Below are 27,850 nucleotides of genomic sequence, written 5' to 3' on the forward strand. Positions count from 1 at the left end.
CAAACTCCCCGTTTAACGCACCGCAAACAACCGCAAACAGACCAGAACCGACCAAAATGGGACAGGAACTGGGCTTTAAGGGTTAGGGTTAGGTTTAGTGTTAGGGGCTAGGGTTAGGGTTACGGTGAGATACTTAGGGTTAGGGTTAGAGTTAGTAACCCTACCCCTACGCCTCTAACCCTAACTTCACAGGTACACTTTTTAGACCCCCAGACACTGAATCACACAAAAAACGTTCTTAAAAATTGTAATTTTTTGTTAGAGAGCCAATTATTGGAAAAATTAAAAAAATAAATAAAAATAAAAAGTTTCTTTGGATTTAGCATCTGGGTGGTCTAAAAAGTGTACCTGTGAAGTTTCAGCTCTGTAGCATGTCCAGAACAAGAAAAAAAATATGAATTAGGGTTAGGGCTAGGGTTAGGGTTAGGCTTAGGGCTAGGGTTAGGGTTAGGGTTAGGGCTAGGGTTAGGTTTAGGGTTAGGGTTATTTTTATGGCTAGGCTTAGAGGGTTAGGGTTAAGGTTAGAGGGTTAGGGTTATGGTTAGAGGGTTAGGGTTAGGTTTAGTGTTAGGGGCTAGGGTTAGGGTTACGGTGAGATACTTAGGGTTAGAGTTAGTAGCCCTACCCCTACCCCTCTAACTCTAACCCTCTAATCCTAAGCACTAAAAATAACCCTAACCTTAGCCCTGACCCTAACCCTAGCCCTAGCCCTAACCCTAATTCTATTTTTTTTCTGGTTCTGGACATGCTACAGAGCTGAAATTTCACAGGTACAATTTTTAGACCCCCCAGACAATAAATCCAAAGAAATTTTTTTTTTTTTAAGTTTATTTTTTTTTTAAGTTTTCCAATAATTGGCTCTCTATCAAAAATGACAATTTTTAAGAACTTTTTTGTGTGATTTAGTGTCTAGGGGGTCTAAAAAGTGTACCTGTGAAGTTTCAGCTCTGTAGCATGTCCAGAACCAGAAAAAAAAGATAATTTTTCAGTAGAGCAGGGATGGTGGGAACCCCTTTTACACCTATATGATCTTTTTTTCTGGTTCTGGACATGCTACAGAGCTGAAACTTCACAGGTACGCTTTTTAGACCCCCCCCCCCAGACACTAATCCAAAAAAAGTCATGCCTGCCACCGTATATATCAGTGGTGGGTGGGCAGTGGCACTGCAGTGGGCACAGTACACTCTGTGGACCTGACAGTCACTGGCACCCAGGCGACTGCAATTATAAAAAAAAATATATATATTATTACTTTGCAAGCTGCTGTGCCACCGTATATATATCAGTGGTGGGTGGGCACGCAGTGGCACTACAGTGGGCACAGTACACTCTGTGGACCTGACAGTCACTGGCAGCCCAGGCAACTGCAATAATAAAAAATATATATATTTATTTCAATTTGCAACAAGATGCTGTGCCACCGTATATATATCAGTGGTGGGCAGTGCACTGCAGTGGGTACAGTGCACTCTGTGGACCTGACACAGCACTCACTGCAATTATGACAGAGGAAAAAAAAAATATTTTTTAAAATGCAAGGTACTGTGCCTGTGCCACCCGAAATGAGTGTGGTGTGCACACAGTACAGTCTGTGGTGGGTCTGTGGCCTCTCACACACAGCGGGCAGGCAACTGCAGTGTACAATAGGTACAATAGATATATATATATATATATATATATATATATATATATAAAAATACTCAATTACCAGCCCTTGAAAAGGGCTTTTGGGAACACTAGATATATATATATATATATATATATATATATATATATATATAAAAGAAGAAAATCAATTACCAGCCCTTAAAAGGGCTTTTGGGGGACACTAGATATATATATATATATATATATATATATATATATAAAAAAATTACACAAATACCAGCCCTTAGAAGGGCTTTTTGGGGTGCTGTCAGGATGCTGTCCTTACAGCAGTAGTGGACCAAGAACACTGACTAGCAAGACCAGGAACACTGACTAACAACTGTCCCTAGCTATTAACAGCAGCAGCAGCAGCAACACTTTCCCTGCTCTCACTAACACACTGCTTCAGAAATGATCTAAGATGGATGCTGCCCTTGCTTATTTATAGGAGGTGGTAGGGTTTGGGAGGGAGGTATGCTGATTGGCTGGAAATGTGCCTGCTGACTGTGAAGTTCAGGGTCAAAGTTTGCCTCAATGATGTATTATAGGGGGCGGACCGAACATCGCATATGTTCGCCCGCAGCGGCGAACGCGAACATGCTAAGTTCGCCGGGAACTGTCCGCCGGCGAACAGTTCGGTACAACTCTATTCATATCATCTCAGAGTGAGCTTCCAGAAATGCACCAGTGTGTTCCCTGGTCCGAGCACTGCCCTCTTTCTAAAGCCCCGTACACATGAGTATAAATTTGGCCGGGAAATTTCATCCGACGACCGATCTGCCGATATTCGGCTTGTTAGTATGGTGCTTCCGACAACCGACTCTGACTTTTCGGCCGAAAAAATCCTGGTGTGCAGGCTATATAATTTTTGTCGACCATCAAAACACGGCCGATTTTCGTCTCATTAGTACAGATTTCGATGGGGAAAAATCTTATGAGCAAGACTGGGCATGCTCAGAGATGAAAGAACACAAAGAAAGCAATCCAACACATGACGTCACTTCTGAAGTAGAATTCCGTCGTGCGGGAAAATTTGTGTGCAGTCTAGAGCACATTCCAACCAACAGACACCACTCTGGACAAAAGACGGATGACCGGTCGGCGGAAATTCGTTGCATGTGTACGAGGCATAAGCCTCATTGAAACATCCCTGACACACTTGAGTGGTGGTCAACTTAACCAGTATAGAGGGGGTACCATACAAGCGTGGCCTTTGAAATCACCAATGAGCTATTCAGGGTATGCAATGTTAGAAAACTGACAGAGACTTCAGCCATGCTACAGGAGATGGTCAGAGACTGCAGACTTACTTCAAAAGAGCGCAAGAAGCTTTGGATATGCTACAGGAGATGATCAGAGACTGCAAACATGTTACAGAAGATGACTGCAGACTTACTTCAGAAGGCTGTCAGAAGCTTTGGATATGCTACAGGAGATGATCAGAGACTGAAAACATGTTACAGAAGATGGTCAGAGACTGCAGACTTACTTCAGAAGGCTGTCAGAAGCTTTGGATATGCTACAGGAGATGGTCAGAGACTGCATACGGTGCATGTTACAGGAGATGGTCAGAGACTGCAGACTTACTTCAGAAGGCTGTCTGACCATCTCCTGTAGCATATCCAAAGCTTCTGAGACTGCATACTGTGCGTGTTACAGGAGATGGTCAGAGACTGCAAACATGTTACAGGAGATGATTAGAGACTGCAGACATACTGCAGTAGACGGTCAGGTTAGGTGCAGCATGGTGCGGTGGCAGTAATGACACTGATGCCAAGATGTGGAAACTAGTTTTATGAGAAACTTGCAAAACAGTCACAACCCAGCAGGGAGAACACCCGTCCTGGAAACTCCCAGGTCATTGCAATGGAGAGTAACGATAGACATCCTGGGCTGAAGCCAGCCCCTGGCGAGAGAGGTGGAGTGTGGTGTGGCCAGTCTGACCCAAGTGGGAGATTGCACAAGTGTAGATGTAGGCCCTATGCTTTCTCTACTACTCTGGAACTTATCCCTACCGCTGGTGCTGTCCCTGACAGACAGGAAACCTCTCCTTACACTAGCCACTTCTCCATTGTGCACCGAAACCTGGGGGCAAGCACTTTAAAAGGCTCTGCTTGACCCAAGATGGCCACCAGGGTCACCAGAATGCAGTGTAGCCAACCGGAACACTGCTCCAGGGGATCGAGAAAACCATAGAGAAACCAAGTTTCTCCTGACTTCCTCTAGAGCTGCAGTAGTGCTCAGGTCGAATGTCACAGTGGAGAAAGCAGATTGCACCTGCCTACAAGAGCCGGCAAGCACATTATATTATGGTCAGAGACTGCAGACATGCTATAGGACACATATGTCAAACACAAGGCCCACAAGGCCTTGTTGTGTGGCCCTTACACCCATTTTTTCTGCCAGAACAATCAGCTCTTACCCTCTGCTCCCTTTCCCAAACCGTCACTTATGTAGCACCCTCCTAGATAGGTGCTAGGTTAAAAGCATTGTTGCTCCATTCTGATTATCAGGGGAGCCTGATCTGTTAGTTATGTCTGTTACATGTGTCCAAGTGTGAGCCATTTGGTCTAAGGGAGTGTCCCCACTGTATCCAATAGGGGAGCCTGTTAGACAGTGGAGGAAACCTGGCCAGTGACAAATGGGCTTTTGTGGCAGTCCCAGTAGGAAGGCACCTTTGCAGTGCATCCTGGGATTGACCATAAAAGCCAAGGGCACATGTGACAGGGCGTCTTTGGCAGGAAGCAGACTCCCAGGAGGAGGGTGATGGCTGTCTCTCCTCCTGCTGTCTGAGGAAGGTGGTCACTGGCGGTCGGCCTAGTGGACCAGGTGTGGAGCTGAGCCTAAAGGATCCTGGAAAGCTGACCGTGGAGTTGCTGGCAGAGTCCTCTGGGAAAAACAGTGTCCGTGAGTACCAGGGGGCTTGCCAAGGGGTCTGCCTAGGAAAGGGGATCACTAAAGGAAAGTCAGAGGCTAGACGGTCAGCTCACACGGTTAGCAGGAGTAAAAGGGGGTGCCAAACGTGACCCCGAAGAGGAAGGGAAAAGGGGGTACCAAGCGGGGCCCTGAAGAGTGATTCACTGTATAGTTTGCTTATCTTATACTTTACTACTGTGGCAAGGTGAAGCAGCAGCCTTGCCGCATTCAACATAGCTAGAAGTCCTCAAGTTGTGCATAGTTCATCTAGTTGGACTATCCCACTCATCCCTTCTCCCATCCCAAGTTCTACAATAAACAACAAAAAAACAAATTCCGTAGACTGGTTTCTGACTGAGCCAAAAAACCTAAAGTACTAAGGATCTGCATGTTGTTGCTATGGGTAACCCAGGGGAACCCACTTCAAGCAGCTCCCAAGGGAGTAGTGCCACACTTATAAACACAGAAGCTTTCTCTGGCTGCTGCCTTGCACTCAACAGATCCCAGATCTAACAGATCCCTGCATGCACTCACAGCGGGACAGATCTCCAGAATCGGAGAGAGAGAGAATGATCTCCCTGCAAGGTGAGGCAGAGCTGCCTACATAGGGAGGTAATAGAGCCGAATACACAGGTAGTACAGCCGCACACACAGGGAAGTACTAGAGCCAGGCCAGATAGAAGAGAGTAGAGATACGAGGCAGCTTTTCAGGGGGGGGTGGGAGGGTTGGGGCTGCACACTGCTTAGCGTACCCCTAAACCCTGCACTCTGTACACAGGGCACCCCTGAACTCTGCACTCTGCATGTAATGCACTCCTGAACTCTACACCTTGTACGTGCCGCACTCCAGAACCTGTGTTGGCTGGTGCTCGGTAATTTGGGGGGGGGGGGGGGCGTCAAACCATAGTAAAGTAGAAGTCTGGAGTGCTGTTAAACCTTTGCACAAACAATGTCATAGAATTAAGGGCATGTTAAGCAGCCAAGGAGACAGTTTTCCCTTTAGAATAACCAATTCTGCAGTAAATCGCTTTAAAAAGAAAAAACAAAAAAACAAGGAGTATTGAAGTACAAGTGCAAAACAAATCCCTAAAACTGGAATTCCAGGGTTGCCAAAGTGCAGGGCGTTTTATCTACTCGGATTAAGAATGCCTGGTAGAAGAAAATGCTATTATCTCTGCATTGTGAGGCACAAGTTATCAGCAGACTCCAGCTTGACACCTGGCCACTAGAGGCTGACAGCGATTGTTCCTTCCCACCTCCCTACTAAAGACACAGCAGGTGTTGAGAAGACATTGCACACGAACACTCTACCTTCCTCCCCGGCCCATCTGCCTCCTTACCTCCTCACCTTCTCCTTCCTCCTGTCGGGAGTCGGGGAGTGCTGGATGGCAGAGCCGCTGTCCTCCTCCAGCCGCATGTCTTCTGCCTCTTCCTGGCCACTGGCCAGTAAGATCGCTTCTCCTTTTGGCCAATCGGGAAAGGGGTCTCACAACCCTCTTCCTGATTGGCTGGGAGGAGAGTCAGTGTGACAATAGCAAATATTCATTCGCTATTGTCACACAATGGGTAGGCTCAGGGCGCAGTGCTCTGCGCCCTGGAACCACCCTTTTTTGAAGCCTATTAGAGCCTCTGGCGCTAATCACATGCTTCAAAGAAAAAGGAAATCCCCATTGGAATCCATGCGTCCGGCACCCTGCATGTAGAATCCATGCGTCCAGCGCCCCGCATGTAGATTAGGGGGCCGGACGCATGGATGGGCCGCCCCTGTCTGGAACCCTGCACTTTGTTCGGAACATACTCCTGAACTAGCACACCCCAGACACTACTGGCCCTTTGAGGGCAGCCCTACTGGTGAAGCGGCTCGCGGTGAAATTGAGTTTGACACCCCTGCTATAGGAGATGGTTCAAGATTACAGACATAAAACAGGAGAGGATGATGAGATACTGAGAACATGCTGCAGAAGATGGTTAAAGAATGCAGATGCATCAAAGGAAATAGTCAGAGACTGCAGAAATATTGAAGATGACCAGAGACTAGTGACATACTACAGGAGATGGCTAGAGACTGCAAACATGCAATTGGAGATGATAACATACTGAGGACATGGGGCAGGAGTTGGTCACAGACTGCGGGCATGCTACAGGAAGTAATTAGAGACTGCAGACATATCACAGGAGATGGTCAGGGACTTCAAACAGGCTACAGGAGATGATGAGATTATTATTTTTTTATTATACAGGACTCCTATAGCTTCAACAGTTTGTGCATCGCTTTACATTATAAAGGGAGACAATACACCAACAATACAATTCAATACAAGAGGGTCAGAGGGGGCCTGTTCCTGCGAGCTTACAATCTAAGATGGAGGGGCTGGTGAAACATAAGTTAGTTACTGTGAGGGATGAACTGATGAGGGAAGTAGAAGATTTGGTTGTTAGCTGGAGGCAGAATAGGCCTCCCTGAAGAGATGAGTTTTCAGGGATCGCCTAAAAGTGGACAGAGTAGCAGATAACCAGACAGATTGAGGTAGTGAATTCCAGAGGATGGGAGAGGCTCTGGAGAAGTCCTAGAGATGAGCATGTGAGAAGGAGACAAGGGAGCTAGAGAGCATAAGGTCTTGGGAGGAGCGGAGAGGACGTTTTGGGTGATATTTAGAGATACGATTGGTGATCTAGCTAGGGGCAGAATTGTAAATGGCTTTGTATGTTATTGTTAGTGTTTAGAATTTTGTTCAATGGGCAATGGGAAGCCAGTGGAGAGATTGACAGAGAGGAGTGGCGGACACTGAATGGTTGGTAAGGTGAATGAGTCTGGCATCAGCATTCATGATAGACTGAAGAGAGGATAGCTTGCAGAGAGGTGGGCCAATAAGGAGGGAGTTGCGAGAGATAACAAGAGAGTGCATAATTTGCTTAGTGGTGTCAACGGTTAGAAATGGGTGTATGTTGGAGATGTTTCAGAGGTGAAGTCTGCAAGATTTGGACAGTGATTGGATTTGGGGCTGAAAAGACAGGTCAGGGTCCAGGATTACACCTAGCACCCTGGCATGAGGGACTGATGGATGTATTATTGATCTTCATGGAGAAGTCAGGGGGGCATGGGCTGGAGGAAAAATTATGAACTCAGATTTAGAAAGATTGAGTTTGAGGAGGTGGTGTGACATCCATGCTGATATGTCAGTTAGTAAGTTAGTAATGCGAGAGGAGATTGAAGGTGTGAGGTGAGGAATAGAGAGATGATTTGTGTGTCGTCAACAAAGAGGTGGTACTGGAAGCCATGGGAGTTTATTAACTGGCCAAGGGAGAAGGTATAGATGGAGAAGAGAAGGGGTCTTAGGACAGAACCTTGAGGTACCCCTACAGAATGCGGAAGTGGAGAGGAGGAAACAGAGTTATAGGTAACACTGAAGGAGTGCTGTAAATGGTAGGAGGAGAACCAGGAGAGAGCCGAGTCTTGAAGGCCAAGAGCAGGGGAGGACTGGCAAGGGGGGCAGGGTGGCAATTGCCCCCCGGGCCACTCTGAAAAGTGGTAAAAACTGGTAAAAAGGCCGCACTCAGGGCTGGATTACTGTAGGGGCCAGACACTGTATACAGCTGCAAGTCCAAAACCAGGTGGGCATGGATGGTGAGCTGATTCAATGGTTCAATGGGCCACTTGACTGGACTTGCCCCCCAGACCTAAGGCTGCCAGCCCTCCCCTGGCCAAGAGAGTGGAGTTTTTTGAAGAGGAGGGGATGGGGGTGGAGAAAGTAGAGAGTTAAAAGTAGAGAAGAGACAACGAGGACTAGAGGACAGAGTATTAATGAGAATGACAAAGTAGGCTTGTTTGGCAGCATTGAGGGAGGAATTGTTTTTTAAGAAGGCAGATTTACATTGGGTGAATACATGCTGGGATTTGGTTTTACGCCACACTCGCTCCAGTGCTCAGCTATGTCTCTTAAGGTTTCTGGTTCATCATTTAAATGTTAAAAAGAATACTGTATAACAGAATATGTAAAAAGAAAATAAAGGACACAAAAATTCTAAATAAACTACAGATTAAAAAAGGAATTAGAACAAACCCCAAACAATTCTTCAAATATATTAAAGCGGTAGTAAACTCAGTCATTGCATATCTGAAAATGCAATCAATAATAGTAACATGTAATGTTCAATAAAATATAATAAAAGCAATCAATTATAAGTTTTCCTTACCTGTAAAATTTCATTTGTTCTGGTCGGTGTTTTGTGATGTTGAGCGCCGCCATCCTTGCTGTGGTTTCCGTCTGCTTACCTGTGCGGTATTTCCGCCCACAGTTTGTGTATTCTTCGCAAATTCCGCGCATGCGCAGTAGACGCTGAAACCAAGCTTTGTTTTGGTTTCAGTAACCATTTGGACAGCCAATAGGAGGCTGTCCACTAACTATGGCCCTCCACACGTCTTCTTCTCTCTCCACTACTCCACTAGCACTCCCCTGTGACGTAGCAAGTCACAGGGGGTAGTGGAGAATTTTTTTCATGGGGGAAGGTCGAAGTCTCGCGTGAGCACGGGGCTGACGTCTAGCAGAGGAAATGACGCAGCCCCGCAATAGACCCTGCATTATTCCGGCAAGATCACTATCTTGCCGGAAAATAAGGCTACATTGAGCATGCGCGGGTGACATCATTGAAAGGAGCGATGTAAATAGAAAAAGAACGGCTGAAGTGACAGGCAGGATAAAAGGTGAGTAATGTAATACGGACATAGCTGATTTCTATTATGCAAAGTTGTCAAAATGAGTATACTACCGCTTTATTAGTAAAAAGGTTAGGTCTGAGCATGTAGGCTCTTTACAAAATAATCTGGAATGGGTGACTGGGGACAAAGAGAAAGCAAATGTATTAAATACTTTCTTCAGCTCTGTGTATACAAAGGAGCATGGGGGAGCTCATGGCCCTAATGAGGACGGTATTGACAAAGGCCCAAATGATCCACAATGGCTCAAAAGTGATATGGTCCAGAAATATTTAGACGGAATAAAGGTGAATAAAGCACCTGGACTAGATGGAATCCACCCACGTATCCTAAAAGGATGGAGCTCTGTCATTTCAAAGCAATTGTTTCAAATTTTTAGAGATTCTTTAATGACTGGAATAGTACCACTGGATTGGCGTAGGACCAGTATGGTGCCTATATTTAAAAAGGGGTCAAAGCCTTTACTAAGTAGCTATAGAACTGTTTGTTTAACTTCTATAGTCAAGAAGATATTGGAGAATTTAATGAAAGACCACATAGATGAGTTCTTGCTGGAAAAAATATTTTAAGCAACAGACAGCATGGATTCATGAAAGAGAAATTGTCAAACAAACCTGATTTCTTTTCATGAGGAAGTAAGTAAATCCTTGGACAGAGGGGGTGGCTGTGGATGTAGTATTCTTAGATTTTTTTCAAAAGCATTGACACAGTTCCCCACATACGGCTAATGTGTAAGGTAAAGTCTACAGGCTTGGAAAGATTGGTTGGCAAATGGATAGAAAATTGTTTTAGAGATAGAATTCAGAGAGTAGTGGTTAATGATTCTTACTCTGAATGGTGTAAGGTTATCAGTGGTGTACCCCAAGGTTCAGTGTTGGGACTCTTACTGTTCAACATCTTTATAAATTATATGGGGTCTGGGATTAAAAGTAACATTTCGGTCTTTGCTGATGACACCAAGCTTTGCAGTGGAATAACTTCCTTACAGGATGTCCCCAACCTACAAGCCAACCTCAATGCACTGTTTAATTAGGCAACTATGTGGGAAATGAGGTTTAATGTTGATAAATGTAAAGTTATGCACTTGGGGGCTAAGAATAATCATGCATCATACATAGTAGGGGGAGTACAACTGAGGGAATCAATGGTGGAGAAGGATCTGGGTGTTCTGGTAGATCATAAACCTAATAATAGCATGCAATGCCAACCTGCGGTTTCCAAAGCAAGCAAAGTCCTTTCTTGTATTAGGAGAGGTATGGACTCCAGAGAGAGAGAGATATCATTTTGCCCCTGTACAAATCATGTGGAATATGCAGTTCAGTTTTGGGCACCAGTTCTCAAAAAGGGTATTGGGGAACTGGAGAAAGTGCAGAGAAGGGCAACCAAACTGATAAGAGGCATGGAGGAGCTCAGCTATGAGAAAAGATTAGAGGAACTTAATTTATTCTCTCTTGAGAAGAGCAGATTAAGGGGGACATGATCAATGTGTATAAATACATTAAGTAAATAACTAGATGTTGAGTTATTTACTTAAAGGTCATTGCAGAAGACAAGGGGGGCACTCTTTACTTCTGGAGGAAAAGAGATTTCATCTCCAAATACGGAAAGGCTTCTTCACAGTAAGAGCTGAGAAAATGTGGAATCGACTCCTTCAAGAGCTGGTTCTGGCCAGCTCAGTAGATTGTTTTAGGAAAGGGATGAAAGTTATGTTATATTGTTATATATACAGTATAAACTGTGTATGTATTATGTTATATTGTTGTCATGGTATTGCTGTATTCTTATATTTTATTATAGTTATGTTATATTGTCATGTATATTTTTTGTCATATTATTAAAGAGGAAATTCAGTTTGCTTTTTTGCTTTTTAAAAGTCAGCAGCTACAAAGCAGGTACCTGGGGTCAGTGGCTGGGGTCTAGTGCCGCCATCTTGCCTACAGGAGCCAGCTGTGACTTCCAGAGGACCAACAACTGGCTCCCCATTGCGCATGCACAAACTCACCCAACACTTGTGAAAGATCCTGCAGCGTCCTGTGACATGTGACGTGTCCCAGGAGACAGCAGGGCAAGAGACGCCATCCTCACCTAGATGAGGATTGCAGATGTGGGACAGTACCAATAAAAATTGGTGCTTTCCCCCCCACAAAAAATCCTGTAACTGGGTTACAGGCTGGGGAGCAGAAAGCAAACTAGCAGGACTGCACACTTTAAGTTATGTTATATTGGTATATATTGCTATATTGTTATATGTTATTGTTGTTACTGTTACATAATAGGTGAGGTTGACTAAAGACAATAGTCCATCCAGTTCAACCTGTGTAGGTGTGTGTGGCCATAATCATCTCGCATACCCCTGAATGTTCTGATCCTTGAGATGTACGTCTAAGAGTCTTTTGAAAGCCACCATACTTCCCGCAGAAACCACCTCTTGTGGTAGAGAATTCCACAATCTTGTAGCCCTAACAGTAAAGAACCCCCCAGGTTGCCTGATGTTAAAACGCTTCTCCTCTAATCGCATTGTATGCCCTTGAGTCCTCATGCAAACCCTTGGACTGAATAGCTGTTTTTCTATCCCAAGGTCACCATTGAGATATTTATAAATTGCTATCATGTCCCCTCTCAGGCGTCTCTTCTCCAGGGAGAATAAATCAAGCGATTGCAGACGCTCTTCATAGTTAAGGTCCTCCAAACCCCTAATTAGTTTAGTTGCCCTTCTCTGGACTCTCTCCAGCTCCAACACATCCCTCCTCAGGACTGGCGACCAGAACTGGAAAGAATACTCCAGATGTGGTCGGACTAGAGTTTTATAAAGTGGAAGGATTATAGTCTTATGTCTGGAATACATCCCTTTCTTTATGCATGCTAATAGTCTACCGGCTTTGGCAGCTGCCGCTTGACATTGCATGCTATTGCCTAATCTATCATCAACCAAGACTCCCAGATCTTTCTCCATTTTTGATTCCCCCAAGGGTTCCCCTCCTAACGTGTATTTTGCTTTTATGTTTTTAGTCCCCAAGTGCAAAACCTTACACTTCTCCACATTAAACCTCATTTGCCATGTCATTGCCCACTCCGTTATTTTGTCCAGGTCATTCTGTAGGATATCTGCTTCATGCTGTGCAGTTATTGCCCTGCCCAATTTTGTGTCATCTGCAAAAACTGATATCGAACTACTGATCCCGTCCTCAATGCTGTTTATGAATAAATTGAACAAGGTTGGTCCCAGGACTGAGCCTTGTGGGACTCCACTAATCACCTCTGACCAGTCTGAGTATGCGCTGTTTATTACCACCCTTTTAGCCAGTTCCGTATCCAAGAGCAAACCCTGCGGTCAATAAATTAAGCGCTTGTGGGGAACTGTATCAAACGCCTTAGCGAAATCCAGGTACATCACATCCACTGGTCTGCCCCTATCTAGCTTAAATTATGTCATTGCTATATTGTTCTGTTACATTGTTATGTTATATTGTTATGTTATATTATGTTATGGTATTGTTATGTTATAATATTAAATTATATTATATTGGTATATTATGCTTCCTCCCCCCAGCTGAATGTAAGTGCTCAGCCTTCTCACCACATTGGGATTGTCAGGATCCTCACCTACTCCGGCAATATGAAAGTTTCCATTGAGAGAGGGAACAGAGAGCCGATGTTCAGCGCCAAACTGCCTGTATATGTTGGATCCAAAAACAGTACTATTGAGGTGAGGCTTTTACTGGGTTGGGCAGCGGAAGGGAACTGGAAGCAGAATCTCAATCTAAAATTTATACACATACATACCAATGAGTCTGTAATGTTCCGGTACCTTTGGTACCCTAAATTACACTTTCCACAAGTGTATGCGCCCCACCATTTACTTTTGGAAAGGTGCGCATACACCTTTAAGACTGGAGCTGTCATCACCCAGCGCCGGACTAGATGGCTATTTAAATCGCCGGTTCTCACTCACATGTGTTCGTTCAAACACCCTTACCTGGATGCTAACCTTGCTTGAAGCTTCCATGCTTGCAAGCTTACCTCGCTGACGGAACCTCGCTGCGCTGATCCCTGTATCCCGCTACTGGATCATCCGCCTCTCCTGAACCACCCTTCGGCTGTATCGCTAATAGTGCTAAGTACCCCACAGGGGAATTCTCTATAAACTTATACTAAGCTTACACTATCTAGCTCTGCATAGTAAAGACTGTTTATCACATCTGCATAACTAGATTGCTAGCTCTTGAGACTACTGCTACTTTTCTGCACTGGGTTGATCTCTTTTGTATGTCCACCTGCTATTCTGTCATCTGCTACCATACAACATTGCTAAACCTTCCTGCATCCATCTGCTACTGTCTCACCTTCAAGTGTCTATCACCTACCACCTCCACTCAACCTATCCCTCAACCTTCATCATTGTGTTACCACATACATAAAGTCACTCTAGGAACCAGCTTGCTAATTGTGTGTATTTACTGGCTGAAATAAGACCTTCCACACATGATGAGTCATTGAGGTTGGGAATGGTATCTCAGCATATCTCTTACATGACTACTGACGTGGAACTATTTCTGCAGCTGAAAATCCACACCATATAAGAAACGCAGGAGCGTTACAGAGTCAGAGCATTGACTGCTCCCCCGTACCTCTCAGACAGGCTATCTCTTATTGAAAACCTTGGACTGAGCCATACGGAGATAAAACATAAGGGCACTGCTCTGATTTACCCATTCCTGTGTTTATTTTTGATCTTGAACTGTTGAGCTTTGTAGACAACAGACTTTTGCAACACAGCAGCTAATAACAGACAAGTTGATATGTGACATACAGTGCCACATGCTGGCTGTAAATGTAATGATGAAATATCACGTACAAATATTTTGTATTCTTGCTTTTCAGCTCCTCCTTACTTTCTCTTGGGTAAAGCTCAAGCAAAAGCTTACACACACAAATCAGAGCAGCGACTCCTCCTCACTCCATACGACTTTATCTACGATTTCACTGACAGACAGCCTGCCTGAAAGGAGACAATTACTGCAGTGCTGGCCCTTTAAATAACCCATTGTACTGTGGGAACTCTGTGTATATATATATATATATATATATATATATATATAATATAAATATATATATATATATATATATATATATATATATGTATATATATATATATATATATATATATATATTGTGAGGGGTTAGCTCGGTAGCGAGAGAGGGTTCATTACACAGAGAGACAGCCGAGGAGTGGTTGAAAACAACAGTCTATGGTTTATTCTTCCAATTTCCTTCACACAAGGGCAAGCATCAAAACAGCATAACTCAAAACAAAAATAAATCCTGGCCACTGTGGGCGTCTACCTTCACAAACAGGAACCTACCTATGGTGTCTGTCCCAACCTACTGCTGGGCAGACACTGCTGATCCTACAGCAGACAATCAATAGTCCATTTATTTTCTCTTCACACAGAAAATGTGCATTTGTTTTTCTTCACACAGAAAAAGTCCATCACCTCACCTTTTGAAGTCTTTCATCTGACTGCTCTCCTCAGCGCACATCACTTCAGGAGGCAGCAATCAGTAGTCATCCTCTTGATAGCTTATAGAGGCCTTAATTGCCTCATTCTAAATAGCTGAAGCTTTTTCAACATCCTTACACCTTCCTGGCTACCTCTGCAGCCGACACCCTATAGTAATTGGTGAATTGTCTTAACAAAGCAGAAATGTATCTCCAGTCTGTGACAACCTCCACAGATTTAACTGACTTCCTGTCACATACCCCCCCCCCCCCCTCTTGGTTGGGACACAGGTTGCCAGGCACGCATCTGTCAGGCACTGCTCTTGACTCTCACTGATAAGCCTCCTAGTATCTTCCCAAGTAATGTTGAGTCCATTCGATTCTTTGTCTGCTTCAGCTGCCAGAGATAAATCATTCTGAGCAATCTGCTTTGCTTTTTCCATCAGCCACTGTCTTTCATGCTGATATGAATTAATTTCCCCCTCCAGTTCCTTAACAGATGCTAACCTTTGTTCAAATGCTTGTAGGGTTGGCTCTTTCATTAAGTCCGTTAGCTTGTCTATATACACTTGTTTTGGCTGATCCTCTCCATCTTAATATAGCCAATTCTCTGTATCTTCAAGCTTCAGGATGAAACTGTTTCTGTCATCTTCATTGACAGCTTTCACATAAATGCCACCCAGCTTGTCCCTCATCTCATATACACATTCTTCAACTGCATTTTTGGCATCATTTCGCTCCTTCTCAAGTTTGTCCTGCATAACTGTCTGTCCTATCCACCATGGAGGACCGTGATCCATAGGCAACTCAATTGTGCTAGTCTTAACTTTAATGTCTTCAACAGTCTTGAGCCGCCTCTCTCTGTAATCAATAAATGATTTCCACAAAACTTTGAGAACCTCTGCTTCACTTAGCTTTGTTCCAAGTAATGTCTGTACTTTTTCTAGTGGATCTGTTTTGTCTTTATCCACACTGACTGCTCCCACTACTGTTTCTTTTAAGGTTTGAAGGACCCCTAGAGAGTCCGCATGTATTCTTAAGAAGTCTCCTAATTTGGACAGGGATTCTTGACGTCTTTCTCTGACTTGAGTTGCTTCTTCATACAGCTGTACACAATCATTGTAAAAGGGAATGATTTTCTTTCTTGAGCTTGGCTTGCTCTACGATGCTGCGCAGAGGGCCTTCAATTTGCGACAACAGGCTGTCACACATTTCTTCAAAATGAGCCCTGTTCATTTTTCCAGAGAAATCAATATCATTCATAAAACATTCAATATTTAGAGGCAGATATTGTTTATAGATTCCATATCCAAGTTCCACTGCAGTAGTTTCATTAATTAGCTGTAGACAGTTGAGCCCAGCGATCTGTGTGGTATCCATTACAGACCTCTTCTCTGCATCAGTGAAGAAGCTTGGAACTGCACCAACACAGTCTACTACAGGCTTCTTCAATGCACTTTCTGCTATTGCATTACTTTTCCCTTGTAGCTCCTTTAGTATTTCCTTGATTTGGTTGAATTGCATATCTGCTGAAATATTTGACCGTTCAAGGTCACCTAGTTCCTTTTCTTTATCTGAACTCCACATGGAATGCATCTCAAAATCACGATCAAACTTCTGCCACCTGTCTTTCACCAGTTCCATTTTGGTACTATTCTCGGAAAGGCACTTATTAATCTGCTTCACGTTTTCATCAACTGCCTTAGTTTTCTCCATTAGGTGGTGTTTGCTTTTTTCTCCAAGCTTTATATCACTTGACTTCTTCACCAGACTTTCCTTTTGAACTGAGAGATCATCACTTTTCTTACACAGCTCCTTTGCTTGCTGAAGTTCTAGTGATACATTTTCCAGTGCTTGAAATTTTTGAAAGTTTTAAGGCTCGCTTAGACTTTTCTAGCTCATGAACGCTTTTCCCAACATCATCTTTGGAGCTGACCAAATCTTCCATCTCTGTACGCAGCTGTTTGTTAACTCTTTCTAGTTTAGCCTTAAACTCTAGAGCTTCCTTCAAGGAGCGAGCCAAGAACAGGGCTTTGCTCTCTTTCTCATGAGCCTCTGCTTCTGCACGCTCACGTTCTTCTGCATATTTTGCAGACACAGTCTTCTCCTCACCAAGCATCTGATCAAACTTTTTTTGCTTCTTCTCCAGCTTGTCATAAGCAGCTGCCTTTTCCTCATAGCGTTGATTAGCAGCTTCAAGGTCTTTCTGCAGTTTCTTTTTCACCTCTTCAAATTTTTCCAGGAAGCCATTTTTCTCATCTTACATTTGTTTGAGTTTTGTGCTAAAGCTCAGTTTTTGACATGTCTCTTCTTGTACGAGTTCTTGAGTGTCTTGCAGCTGTGATTCCCACTGTTTATCACCCCCTGAAGGCACAACAGGAGACTCCTTGTTGCCAGGGGTGACAGCAAACTCATCTGCCCCGGAACCTGGGCTTGCAGACAACGCCTTTTGCCCAGCAACATTGTCTCCAGCAGTCTTCCATAAGGTGGGACAAGAAAAAATGCCATGCCCAAGTTGGCCACATTCCAGGCATGGTACTTGGTGACTTTCTCCTGTTGCTAAGGGAGATGGCACTCTCCCAACATGCCGAAACTCACTGGCATCCCTGTGGACATGGTGGGCCACCTTACCTCTGTAGCTCCTCCTTCCGATTGGCACAATTTTTTCTGTTGCTATTGGAAACTGCATTCTCCCACCTGCATTTTTCTGGCTCTCCCAAACACGATGACTTCTCTCTCCACGAAGCATCGGTGTTTTTTTCAACTTGCCATAATCCTCTGCAGGCAATCTCTTTCTCATGCGGTCCACAGCCTTGACATCACAGGCATTGCTATGGGCAACCGCACTCCTTTCAAACTTCTGGTAAGCTGGTTGCTCACTCCTGGCATTCAGAGCAGGCTTCCCAAACACAGATACAGACATTTGCTTTGTTTGATAAGTTTGCACTGGAGTCTGGGACAAAGGGCTCTTGGAGACAGCATGCCCCAACTCACTGCACCGCAAACAGCGCTCTTCCCTCCGTGTCTTATCCAGACTTCCCACACTGCATCCTCTTTCGGCAAAGAAATCTTTGGCAAATTTGCTAGATTTTCTGTCTGCTTGAGAAAGAAGACTTGTGACATTGTCCAACTCAACTTGCAGTCGGTTTGTCTTCTCTGACAGCTCAGCACAAAATCGGTCACCTTCTGATACTTTAACTTGCAATTCCTGAAGCTGTGCCTCTACTTTTTTCCTCTTGTGTTCAGAGTCTCCTTTGCCCTGCATAAGAGCCTTCACCTCATTGGCTAATTCATTACGCTCACTTTCAAGTGCTTGTTTGGCCTTTTCCAAATTTCCTTTTTCCTGTTTTGTCTGTTCCCACCATTCAGAAAGCTCTTCAACAGCTTGTGCATGCTTCTGTCTGAGCTCCTGCATTTGGCTTTCATGAAGCCGAGCTTCCTCTTCCAATTTTTTCTTCAAGTATGATACCTCCTTGCACTCCACACATTCTCTAACAGTGCTTAAAATCTTCTCATTCCAAAAAGTTGGTATGTTACTGGCCTGACTCCCAGCCTCGGTCTGCTGTCTCTGAAGCTGTTTCACAATGGCCTCCATTTGCTGCTGGTGTCTCTGTTTCAAGCCTACAATGTCCTCTCGGTGAGCTGCCATGCTCTCTTGGTGAGCCTGTTGTTGAGCTGCAAAGCTCCGCTGAAAATCCGCATTTGCTTGCTGTTGAGCTGCATTTTCCTGCTGTTGAGCTGCATTTGATATAATCAGTTTTTTCAGCATCTCTTCTATTTTGGGTTTACTTTCCATCTGAGAACACTGCATCTCCATAACTGGTCCATTTGCACCAGTGTTGCTAGGGACAACAGCCTTTCTCCTCAGCAGACTCTGTTCAGGCATGTATGGGGCTCGTTCAGGTGGTAACATCCCCTCCATCCATAGAATTCGGTCTCTCATCTCAGCTATCTTTGCTTCTTTTAGGAGTTTTGACCGCCCCATCTTTAGTCACTCCACAATATTTATAATAAGTCCAGCAAAAAAAATTTGAGAGCACTGTCTCTTTAAAGCAAGTAGCTTTTCTCTCTCTTGCAGGATCTCCTCTCCTGCACACACAGGTTGTGCAGTCTCATGCACCAGACAAAGTTCATAGAACAGATGAACTTACTTCTTTGCAGGGATCTCCACTTCTGCCCGCATTCTCCACCATATGTGAGGGGTTAGCTTGGTAGCGAGAGAGGGTTCGTTACACAGAGAGACAGCCGAGGAGTGGTTGAAAACAACAGTCTATGGTTTATTCTTGCAATTTCCTTCACACAAGGGCAAGCATCAAAACAGCATAACTCAAAACAAAAATAAATCCTGGCCACTGTGGGCGTCTACCTTCACACACAGGAACCTACCTATGGTGTCTGTCCCAACCTACTGCTGGGCAGACACTACTGATCCTACAGCAGACAATCAATAGTCCATTTATTTTCTCTTTACACAGAAAATGTCCATTTGTTTTTCTTCACACAGAAAAAGTCCATCACCTCACCTTTAGAAGTCTTTCATCTGATTGCTCTCCTCAGCGCACATCACTTCAGGAGGCAGCAATCAGTAGTCATCCTCTTGATAACTTATAGAGGCCTTAATTGCCTCATTCTGAATAGCTGAAGCTTTTTCAACGTCCTTACACCTTCCTGGCTACCTCTGCAGCCGACACCCTATAGTAATTGGTGAATTGTCTAAACAAAGCAGAAATGTATCTCCCGTCTGTGACAACCTCCACAGATTTACCTGACTTCCTGTTACAATATATATACGGTATATACAACACAATATCTCACAAAAGTGAATACACTCCTGACATTTTTGTAAATATTTTATTCCATCTTTTCATGTGACAACACTGAAGAAATGACACTTTGCAACAATGTAAAGTAGTGAGTGTACAGCTTATATAACAGTGTAAATTTGCTGTCCCCTCAAAATAACTCAACACACAGCCATTAATGTCTTAACCGCTGGCAACAAAAGTGAGTACACCCCTAAGTAAAAATGTCCAAATTGGGTCCAATTAGCCATTTTCCCTCTCCCGTGTCATGTGACTCGTTAGTGTTACAAGGTCTCAGGTGTGAACGGGGAGCAGGTGTGTTAAATTTGGTGTTATCGCTCTCACTCTCTCATTCTGGTCACTGGAGAATCAACATGGCATCTCATGGCAAAGAACTCTTTGAGGATCTGAAAAAAAGAATTGTTGCTCTACATAAAGATGCCATAGGCTATAAGAAGATTGCCAAGACCCTGAAATTGAGCTGCAGCACGGTGGCCAAGACCATACGGAGGTTTAACAGGACAGGATCCTCTCAGAACAGGCCTCACCATGGTCAACCAAAGAAGTTGTGTGCACGTGCTCCGTGTCATATCCAGAGGTTATCTTTGGGAAATAGATGTATGAGTGCTGCCAGCATTGCTGCAGAGGTTAAAGGGGTGGGGGGTCAGACTGTCAGTGCTCGGACCATACGCTGCACACTGCATCCAATTTGACTGCATGGCTGTCATCCCAGAAGGGAGCCTCTTCTAAAGATGATGCACAAGAAAGCCCGCAAACAGTTTGCTGAAGACAAGCAGACTAAGGACATGGATTACTGGAACCATGTCCTGTGGTCTGATGAAACCAAGATAAACTTATTTGGTTCAGATGGTGTCAAGAGTGTGTGCGGCAACCAGCTGAGGAGTACAAAGACAAGTGTGTCTTGCCTACAGTCAAGCATGGTGGTGGGAGTGTCATGGTCTGGGGCTGCTTAAGTGCTGCCAGCACTGGGGAGCTACAGGTTATTGAGGGAACCATGAATGGCAACATGTACTGTGACATACTGAAGCAGAGCATGATCTCCTCCCTTCGGAGACTGGGTTGCAGGGCAGTATTCCAACATGATAACGACCCCAAACACACCTACAAGTCGACCACTGCCTTGCTAAAGAAGCTGAGGGTAAAGGTGATGGACTGGCCAAGCATGTCTCCAGACCTAAACCCTATTTAGCATCTGTGGGGCATCTTCAAACGGAAGGTGGAGGAGCGCAAGGTCTCTAACATCCACCAGCTCTGTGATGTCATCATGGAGGAGTGGAAGAGGATTCCAGTGGCAACCTGTGAAGCTCTGGTGAACTCCATGTCCAAGAGGGTAAAGGCAGTGCTGGAAAATAATGGTGGCCACACAAAATATTGACACTTTGGGCCCAATTTGGACATTATCACTTAGGGGTGTACTCACTTTTGTTGGCAGCGGTTTAGACATTAAAGGCTGTGTGTTGAGTGGTTTTGAGGGGACAGCAAATTTACACTGTTATACAAGCTGTACACTCACTACTTTACATTGTAGCAAAGTGTAATTTCTTCAGTGTTGTCACATGAAAAGATAGAATAAAATATTTACAAAATTGTGAGGGGTGTACTCACTTTTGTGAGATACTGTGTATATATAAGCTGCAAGTTTCAACTTGCTGCCTGCATACAACAAATACAAAATATACATAGACTTCAGAAGCAATAATCCATCTTTTATTAAATGAACACCAACAAATGAGAAGGGTGGGCCAAGGACAATCTGGGTGGGGAGGAAAGGGCTAAATAATGCTTTATGTCCTCCAGTCAGGATATTACACTGGCTTTATCTGACTTTGTGTAGCTTCTAATGCACATTGTGAGAAGCTCACTGTATGCAAGGAAAACAGAGTAAGTCATTTCAGTACAGTAGAGGAGCCGGTACAATTGTGCAAGACTGAAATCAATAAAAACAAACAGCTGCATTGATGTGTATCTTTTCTATCTGCCTGCAGTTCATCTTTAATGTAATCTCCTTCTACCCCTCAGATACTCGGCATGGACGGCTCTCAGCCTGTGGCTTTGATCACCAAGGAGAAGAAAGGGAAGTCTTCTCAGGTCATCTTCCAATTCCCGTTGAACATGGAGGCCGCTCTCAAAGCCGTGATCCTGGCAGCCTTCCTCTATATGGTGAGTGGAAAGGTCCCAGGTCTCCTAGAAGGTCAGAATAGAGAGAGCAGGGAGTCCATCCAATCCTAGTAAATACAATTATATAAAAAGAAGAATGAGGAGCTCCTCAAAAATTCAGCAGCTCCTCCAAGTACCATAACTCTGTCCAATGTCAGTGCTCTTTACAGGCCATTGAGTTGCTAGGGCAGTGATTTCCAAACTGCAGCTCTTTGCTTGTCTTCATTCGACCCTTAAGGCACCATTTCTCCCACTGATATGAGGTACTATCCCTCTTATTGACAGCAACAATTGGGCACCATTGACACCAACAGTGGGGCCTAAATTCTTCTACTTCAACTATTCAGCTGTAGGACATTATTTCTTTCAATGACACCAACAATTGGTCATACCTTCTCCCACTGACACCAACGATGGGGCACTATTCCTTCCACTGACACCAATGATAGGGGCAGTGTCCCTCAAATTGACACCAATGATGGGGCACTATTCCTTCCACTGACACCAATGATGGGGCACTATTCCTCCCACTGACACCAATGATGGGGCACTATTCCTCCCACTGACACCAATGATGGGGCACTATTCCTTTCACTGACACCAATGATGGGGCACTATTCCTCCCACTGACACCAATGATGGGGCACTATTCCTCCCACTGACACCAATGATGGGGCACTATTCCTCCCACTGATACCAATGATGGGGCACTATTCCTCCCACTGACACCAATGATGGGGCACTATTCCTCCCACTGATACCAATGATAGGGCACTATTCCTCCCACTGACACCAATGATAGGGCACTATTCCTCCCACTGATACCAATGATGGGGCACTATTCCTCCCACTGACACCAATGATGGGGCACTATTCCTCCCACTGATACCAATGATAGGGCACTATTCCTCCCACTGACACCAATGATGGGGCACTATTCCTCCCACTGACACCAACAATTGGGTGCTATTCCTCCAATTGACATTAACCACATAACAACCGCCCACTGCAGATATACTGCGGCAGGCAGCTGCTGCTGGGCAAAGTGACGTATGGGTACGTCACTCGCTCAGCTGCCTGTGGGGGGCGAGCGTGTGCCGCCGGAGAAGCGATCCCGCCCTCGCTCGTTCACAGGCATCTCCCCACGCGTGTGACCGGCGGCTCCAATGTCCACCGGTCACTCGCGATCTCCGGCAGGAGAGGGAGAAGGACGGACGGCTGATGTAAACACAACCGTCTGTCATTCTCCCTGATTAAGTAGAGAGGCTATGCGATCCTGCTATATAGGATCCTATGTCTCTGTGGTTACATCACAAGCCACGCCCCCACAGTTAGAATCACACCCTAGGGATACATTTAACCCATTAGTCACCAATAAAGTTAACCCCTTCCCTGCCAGTGTCATTTTTACAGTAACAGTGCATATTTATAGCACTGATTATTGTAGTAATGTCACTGGTACCCCCAAAAGTGTAAAAAATGTCAGTCGGGGGTCCGATCTGCCCGCCGCAATGTCGTAGTCCCGCTAAAAAAAAAAAAAAAATCGCAGGTTGCCGCCATTACTAGTTTAAAAAAAAACTATAAAAATGACATACAGTGCTTTGCAAAAGTATTCGGCCTCCTTGAACTTTTCATCCTTTTGCCACATTTCAGGCTTCAAACATAAAGATATAAAACTGTAATTTTTTGTGAAGAATCAACAACAAGTGGGACACAATCATGAAGTGGAACAAAATTTATTGGATATTTCAAACTTTTTTAACAAATAAAAAACTGAAAAATTGGGCGTGCAAAATTATTCAGCCCCCTTAAGTTAATACTTTGTAGCGCCACCTTTTGCCTTTTGCTGCGATTACAGTGAGGTTTGATGCTCAGTGAGGTTGGATGGAGAGCGTTTGTGAACAGCAGTTTTCAGTTCTTTCCACAGATTCTCGATTGGATTCAGGTCTGGACTTTGACTTGGCCATTCTAACACCTGAATATGTTTATTTGTGAACCATTCCATTGTAGATTTTTCTTTATGTTTTGGATCATTGTCTTCTTGGAAGACAAATCTCCGTCCCAGTCTCAGGTCTTTTGCAGACTCCATCAGGTTTTCTTCCAGAATGGTCCTGTATTTGGCTCCATCCATCTTCCCATCAATTTTACCCATCTTCCCTGTCCCTGCTGAAGAAAAGCAGGCCCAAACCATGATGCTGCCACCACCATGTTTGACAGTGGGGATGGTGTGTTCAGGGTGATGAGCTGTGTTGCTTTTACGCCAAACATAACGTTTTGCATTGGTGCCAAAAAGTTCGATTTTGGTTTCATCTGACCAGAGCACCTTCTTCCACATGTTTGGTGTGTCTCCCAGGTGGCTTGTGGCAAACTTTAAATGACACTTTTTATGGATATCTTTAAGATATGGCTTTCTTCTTGCCACTCTTCCATAAAGGCCAGATTTGTGCAGTATACGACTGATTGTTGTCCTATGGACAGAGTCTCCCACCTCAGCTGTAGATCTCTGCAGTTCATCCAGAGTGATCATGGGCCTCTTGGCTGCATCTCTGATCAGTCTTCTCCTTGTATGAGCTGAAAGTTTAGAGGGACGGCCAGGTCTTTGTAGATTTGCAGTGGTGTGATACTCCTTCCATTTCAATATTATCGCTTGCACAGTGCTCCTTGGGATGTTTAAAGGTTGGGAAATCTTTTTGTATCCAAATCCGGCTTTAAACTTCTCCACAACAGTATCTCGGACCTGCCTGGTGTGTTCCTTGTTCTTCATGATGCTCTCTGCGCTTTAAACGGACCTCTGAGACTATCAAAGTGCAGGTGCATTTATACGGAGACTTGATTACACACAGGTGGATTCTATTTATCATCATTAGTCATTTAGGTCAACATTGGATCATTTAGCCTCGGTTCACACTAGGGCGACCTGTGAGGCGACCTGGTCGCCTCACAGGTCGCCGCAGGTCTCCTCCCATAGGGAAGCTGCGGACCCGTTCTAATAGGAGCGACACAAGTCGCTCCGACCTAGAAAAAGGGTCCGGAGCTTCTTTGGGGCAACCAGGAGGCGACCGCCATAGACTTCAATGTTATGAAGTCCGTGGCGGCCGCTCCGAGGTCGCGGCGCGCTGCTCGCACCGCGGTCTCGGAGGTCGCCCCGGGAAGTAGCGTCGCGGTAGTGTGAACTGGCGTTTAGAGATCCTCACTGAACTTCTGGAGAGAGTTTGCTGCACTAAAAGTAAAGGGGCTGAATAAATTTGCACGCCCAATTTTTCAGTTTTTTATTTGTTAACAAAGTTTGAAATATCCAATAAATTTAGTTCCACTTCATGATTGTGTCCCACTTGTTGTTGATTCTTCACAAAAAATTACAGTTTTATATCTTTATGTTTGAAGCCTGAAATGTGGCAAAAGGTCGCAAGGGGGCCGAATACTTTCGCAAGGCACTATGTATATATATATATATATATATATATATATATATATATATATATATATATATGGTTCCCTAGAAGGGTCTGGTATGGACTGGGGGGGGGGGGGTGGAGGGGGAACTCTGTGCCATTTTTTTTTTACATTTTCCTATTGCATTCTTTTCTTTAGATTCATCTGTCTGTGGGAAAGCCCACTGACAGATGATTACTCATGGTTGTTAAGGACGCGGGCGGCCAGCTTCCCGGCCCACTGCCTAACAACCAGGTACTTCTTCACACAGAATTGGAATCAGTTGATAGTTTTTTGGCCGATTCGAATTCTAATCTTTCTGAAAAGTTAGAATTTGTTAGAAAACGAATAAACAAAACAAATTTTACCAGATTTCAATGAAATTCGTTACTAATTCATTTGGAGATTCGGATACATCCGAATATTGGTTACTATTTCATTCGGAGATTCAGATACATTTGAATATTGGTTACTATTTCATCCATAGATTCGGATACATCTAAATATTGGTTACTCATTTGGAGATTTGGATACATCCGAATATTGGTTACTATTTCATTCGGAGATTCGGATACATCCGAATATTGGTTATTATTTCATTCGGAGATTTGGATACATCCAAATATTGGTTACTATTTCATTCGGAGATTTGGATACATCCAAATCTCCATTCAGACCGGAACTAATTGCACATGTTTAATAGGTATCTTGATACTTTGATGTGCTCTGATTGAGCATGAAGACCCGTATGGCGTTTATGGTGATATGGTTATCTTCATATATTAATGTGTATAATTTTGTCATTCTGAGTCCGGACTCTGTTGTTTTTAAATAACAACTTTGTTAAATTTAAGTGATGGGTGGAGGGGGTTAATTGCATTTTTTTGTGCTTTTTTCATAAATTCCTAAGTCCTTAATAAAGTTAAAGTGGATGTAAACCCTCACATATACCCAGTGAAGTGAACAGCCAAAGATGATACACAGAGATTAAATAAATCCTCCTACAAAAGTTTTACTTGTATATCTGCTGTCTTCAGCTTTCTAGACTGTTTAGAAAGTGCAAGTCCTGTTAGTATTTTCTCTTCCTGATTCACCTGTGGGAGGGAGGTTTGGTCATACACTGTGAGACAGCTGATTGGAGGAAAGGCACACACCCCCTCTCCACATAGGCAGAAATGTGAAGAGCTGTGCTGTGAATAGACCAGCTATCTGCTAATCTATTTAGAGCACCCAACCCGACCCAGAATTCAGCCTGGCAAGTTATAATGCTGATAACAGAAGAACGGAGCAGGAAAATGCCATGGGACTTAGGGCTTTGAAGAGAGATAGGTAAACACTACAGATAGATGTGCCTAGGTCAAATTTCATGAATCAGGTATACATCCACTTTAAATTCACTTTTTTTGACATTACCATTTGGGGGTCACATTTAATACCTACTATTTTCTGAGGTCTTTTCTCCTCTCTTTTTTGCATATTGGATAGTTGGGTATGCTGATCCACGGCGGACTTGGTTTATTAATGGAATATTCAATTTTCTCTCCTCCCCGCCATGGTGTCATCTTTAGGAGGACACTATAACTCATTTATGTATATTTGTGGTTAAGATGGGATTTATAACTCATTTATGTATATTTGTGGTTAAGATGGGATTTACCTTTATCATACCTGTGTATTTTCCTTTTATTACAGAGTTTCCGCATTCGGGAAATGCCTATCAGCCACAGCTCTACTGACAACGACTTTGGTTGGGCCAGTGCTGGAGGGGTAGTCTTTGCTGACATTGGAGGCAGTGACTGGGGGGGTGGAGGAGACTTTGGTGGTGGGGACTGGGGTGGTGGTGGTGGTGGGGACTGGGGCGGTGGTGGTGGGGACTGCGGCGGTGGTGGTGGGGACTGCGGTGGTGGTGGGGGCTGTGGCGGTGATGGTGGGGGCTGCGGCAGTGATTGATTTTTTTACTAATGCTGTAATTTTTTGAGTGTATCTGCACCTAACATTGTATTGTAAAAAATTGTAAGAAAATTCAATATGTGAACTCTGCAAATGAAGCAGGATGAAGACTGTTGACATTGTTGCATTTCTTTAATATTTAGATGTTATTATGTTATGCTATATTGTATTATTTTTTTCAAGTTTTGTGATTACTGGTTTATACAGGAACTCTTTAAATAACCAATCTAATCTGCAAGGCCTGCTGGTTTACAATGGGCTCTTTTACCCTACCTTATGGTGACTTTCCTTATAGCTGAACCTGACAATACACTGATACGCCAGTAGTGATAATTGGGGTTCAGTCGCTTTCATTTTTTTTATAGTTAGGGAGAGGGTTAAGGATACAGGATACCCCCAAAGAGCACCATTTCACAGGCCTTCTAATGTCAACCATAAAAATTGACGCTGGCTCTAATTTCTTGAGTAGCGGCCTCCCACTAATCTCAAAAATAATGGTGGCCCTACTGTTTAAGTGGAAGCCTCCCAGTTACAAATAGTTACAAATAGATCCTTCAAGATCCTACAAATAGATCTTTCAAGAACAACTAGCGTTGGCCCTAGATTCTTCAGTGGAAGCTTTCCAAAGACAATAGATCCTTTAAGTACCTCTGTTGGTGGCCCAAGCTTAATCAACAGCAGCCTCCTGATAGGAGTTGGTCCTCTGGCTCT

At 44.1% G+C, this 27,850-nt stretch overlaps 1 protein-coding gene across 1 annotated transcript in view; it reads left to right on the forward strand.

The window, feature by feature from the left end:
• Positions 1–27,139, forward strand: part of LOC309552894 (phospholipid scramblase 3-like) — a gene marked incomplete at both ends in the record, with an annotated part of 47,477 nt that extends 20,338 nt beyond the window's left edge. The window contains 3 exons of the mRNA XM_082253802.1: positions 12,828–12,983; positions 21,620–21,760; positions 26,882–27,139. Of these exons, the coding sequence (XP_082109928.1) occupies positions 12,828–12,983; positions 21,620–21,760; positions 26,882–27,139 (555 nt within the window). The remainder of the gene's footprint in view (positions 1–12,827; positions 12,984–21,619; positions 21,761–26,881) is intronic.
• Between the last annotated feature and the right edge of the window lie 711 nt (positions 27,140–27,850).

The sequence above is a fragment of the Pelophylax lessonae genome (genome assembly GCF_965119305.1).
Source record: "Pelophylax lessonae genome assembly, chromosome: 4".
Lineage (NCBI taxonomy): Eukaryota > Metazoa > Chordata > Amphibia > Anura > Ranidae > Pelophylax > Pelophylax lessonae.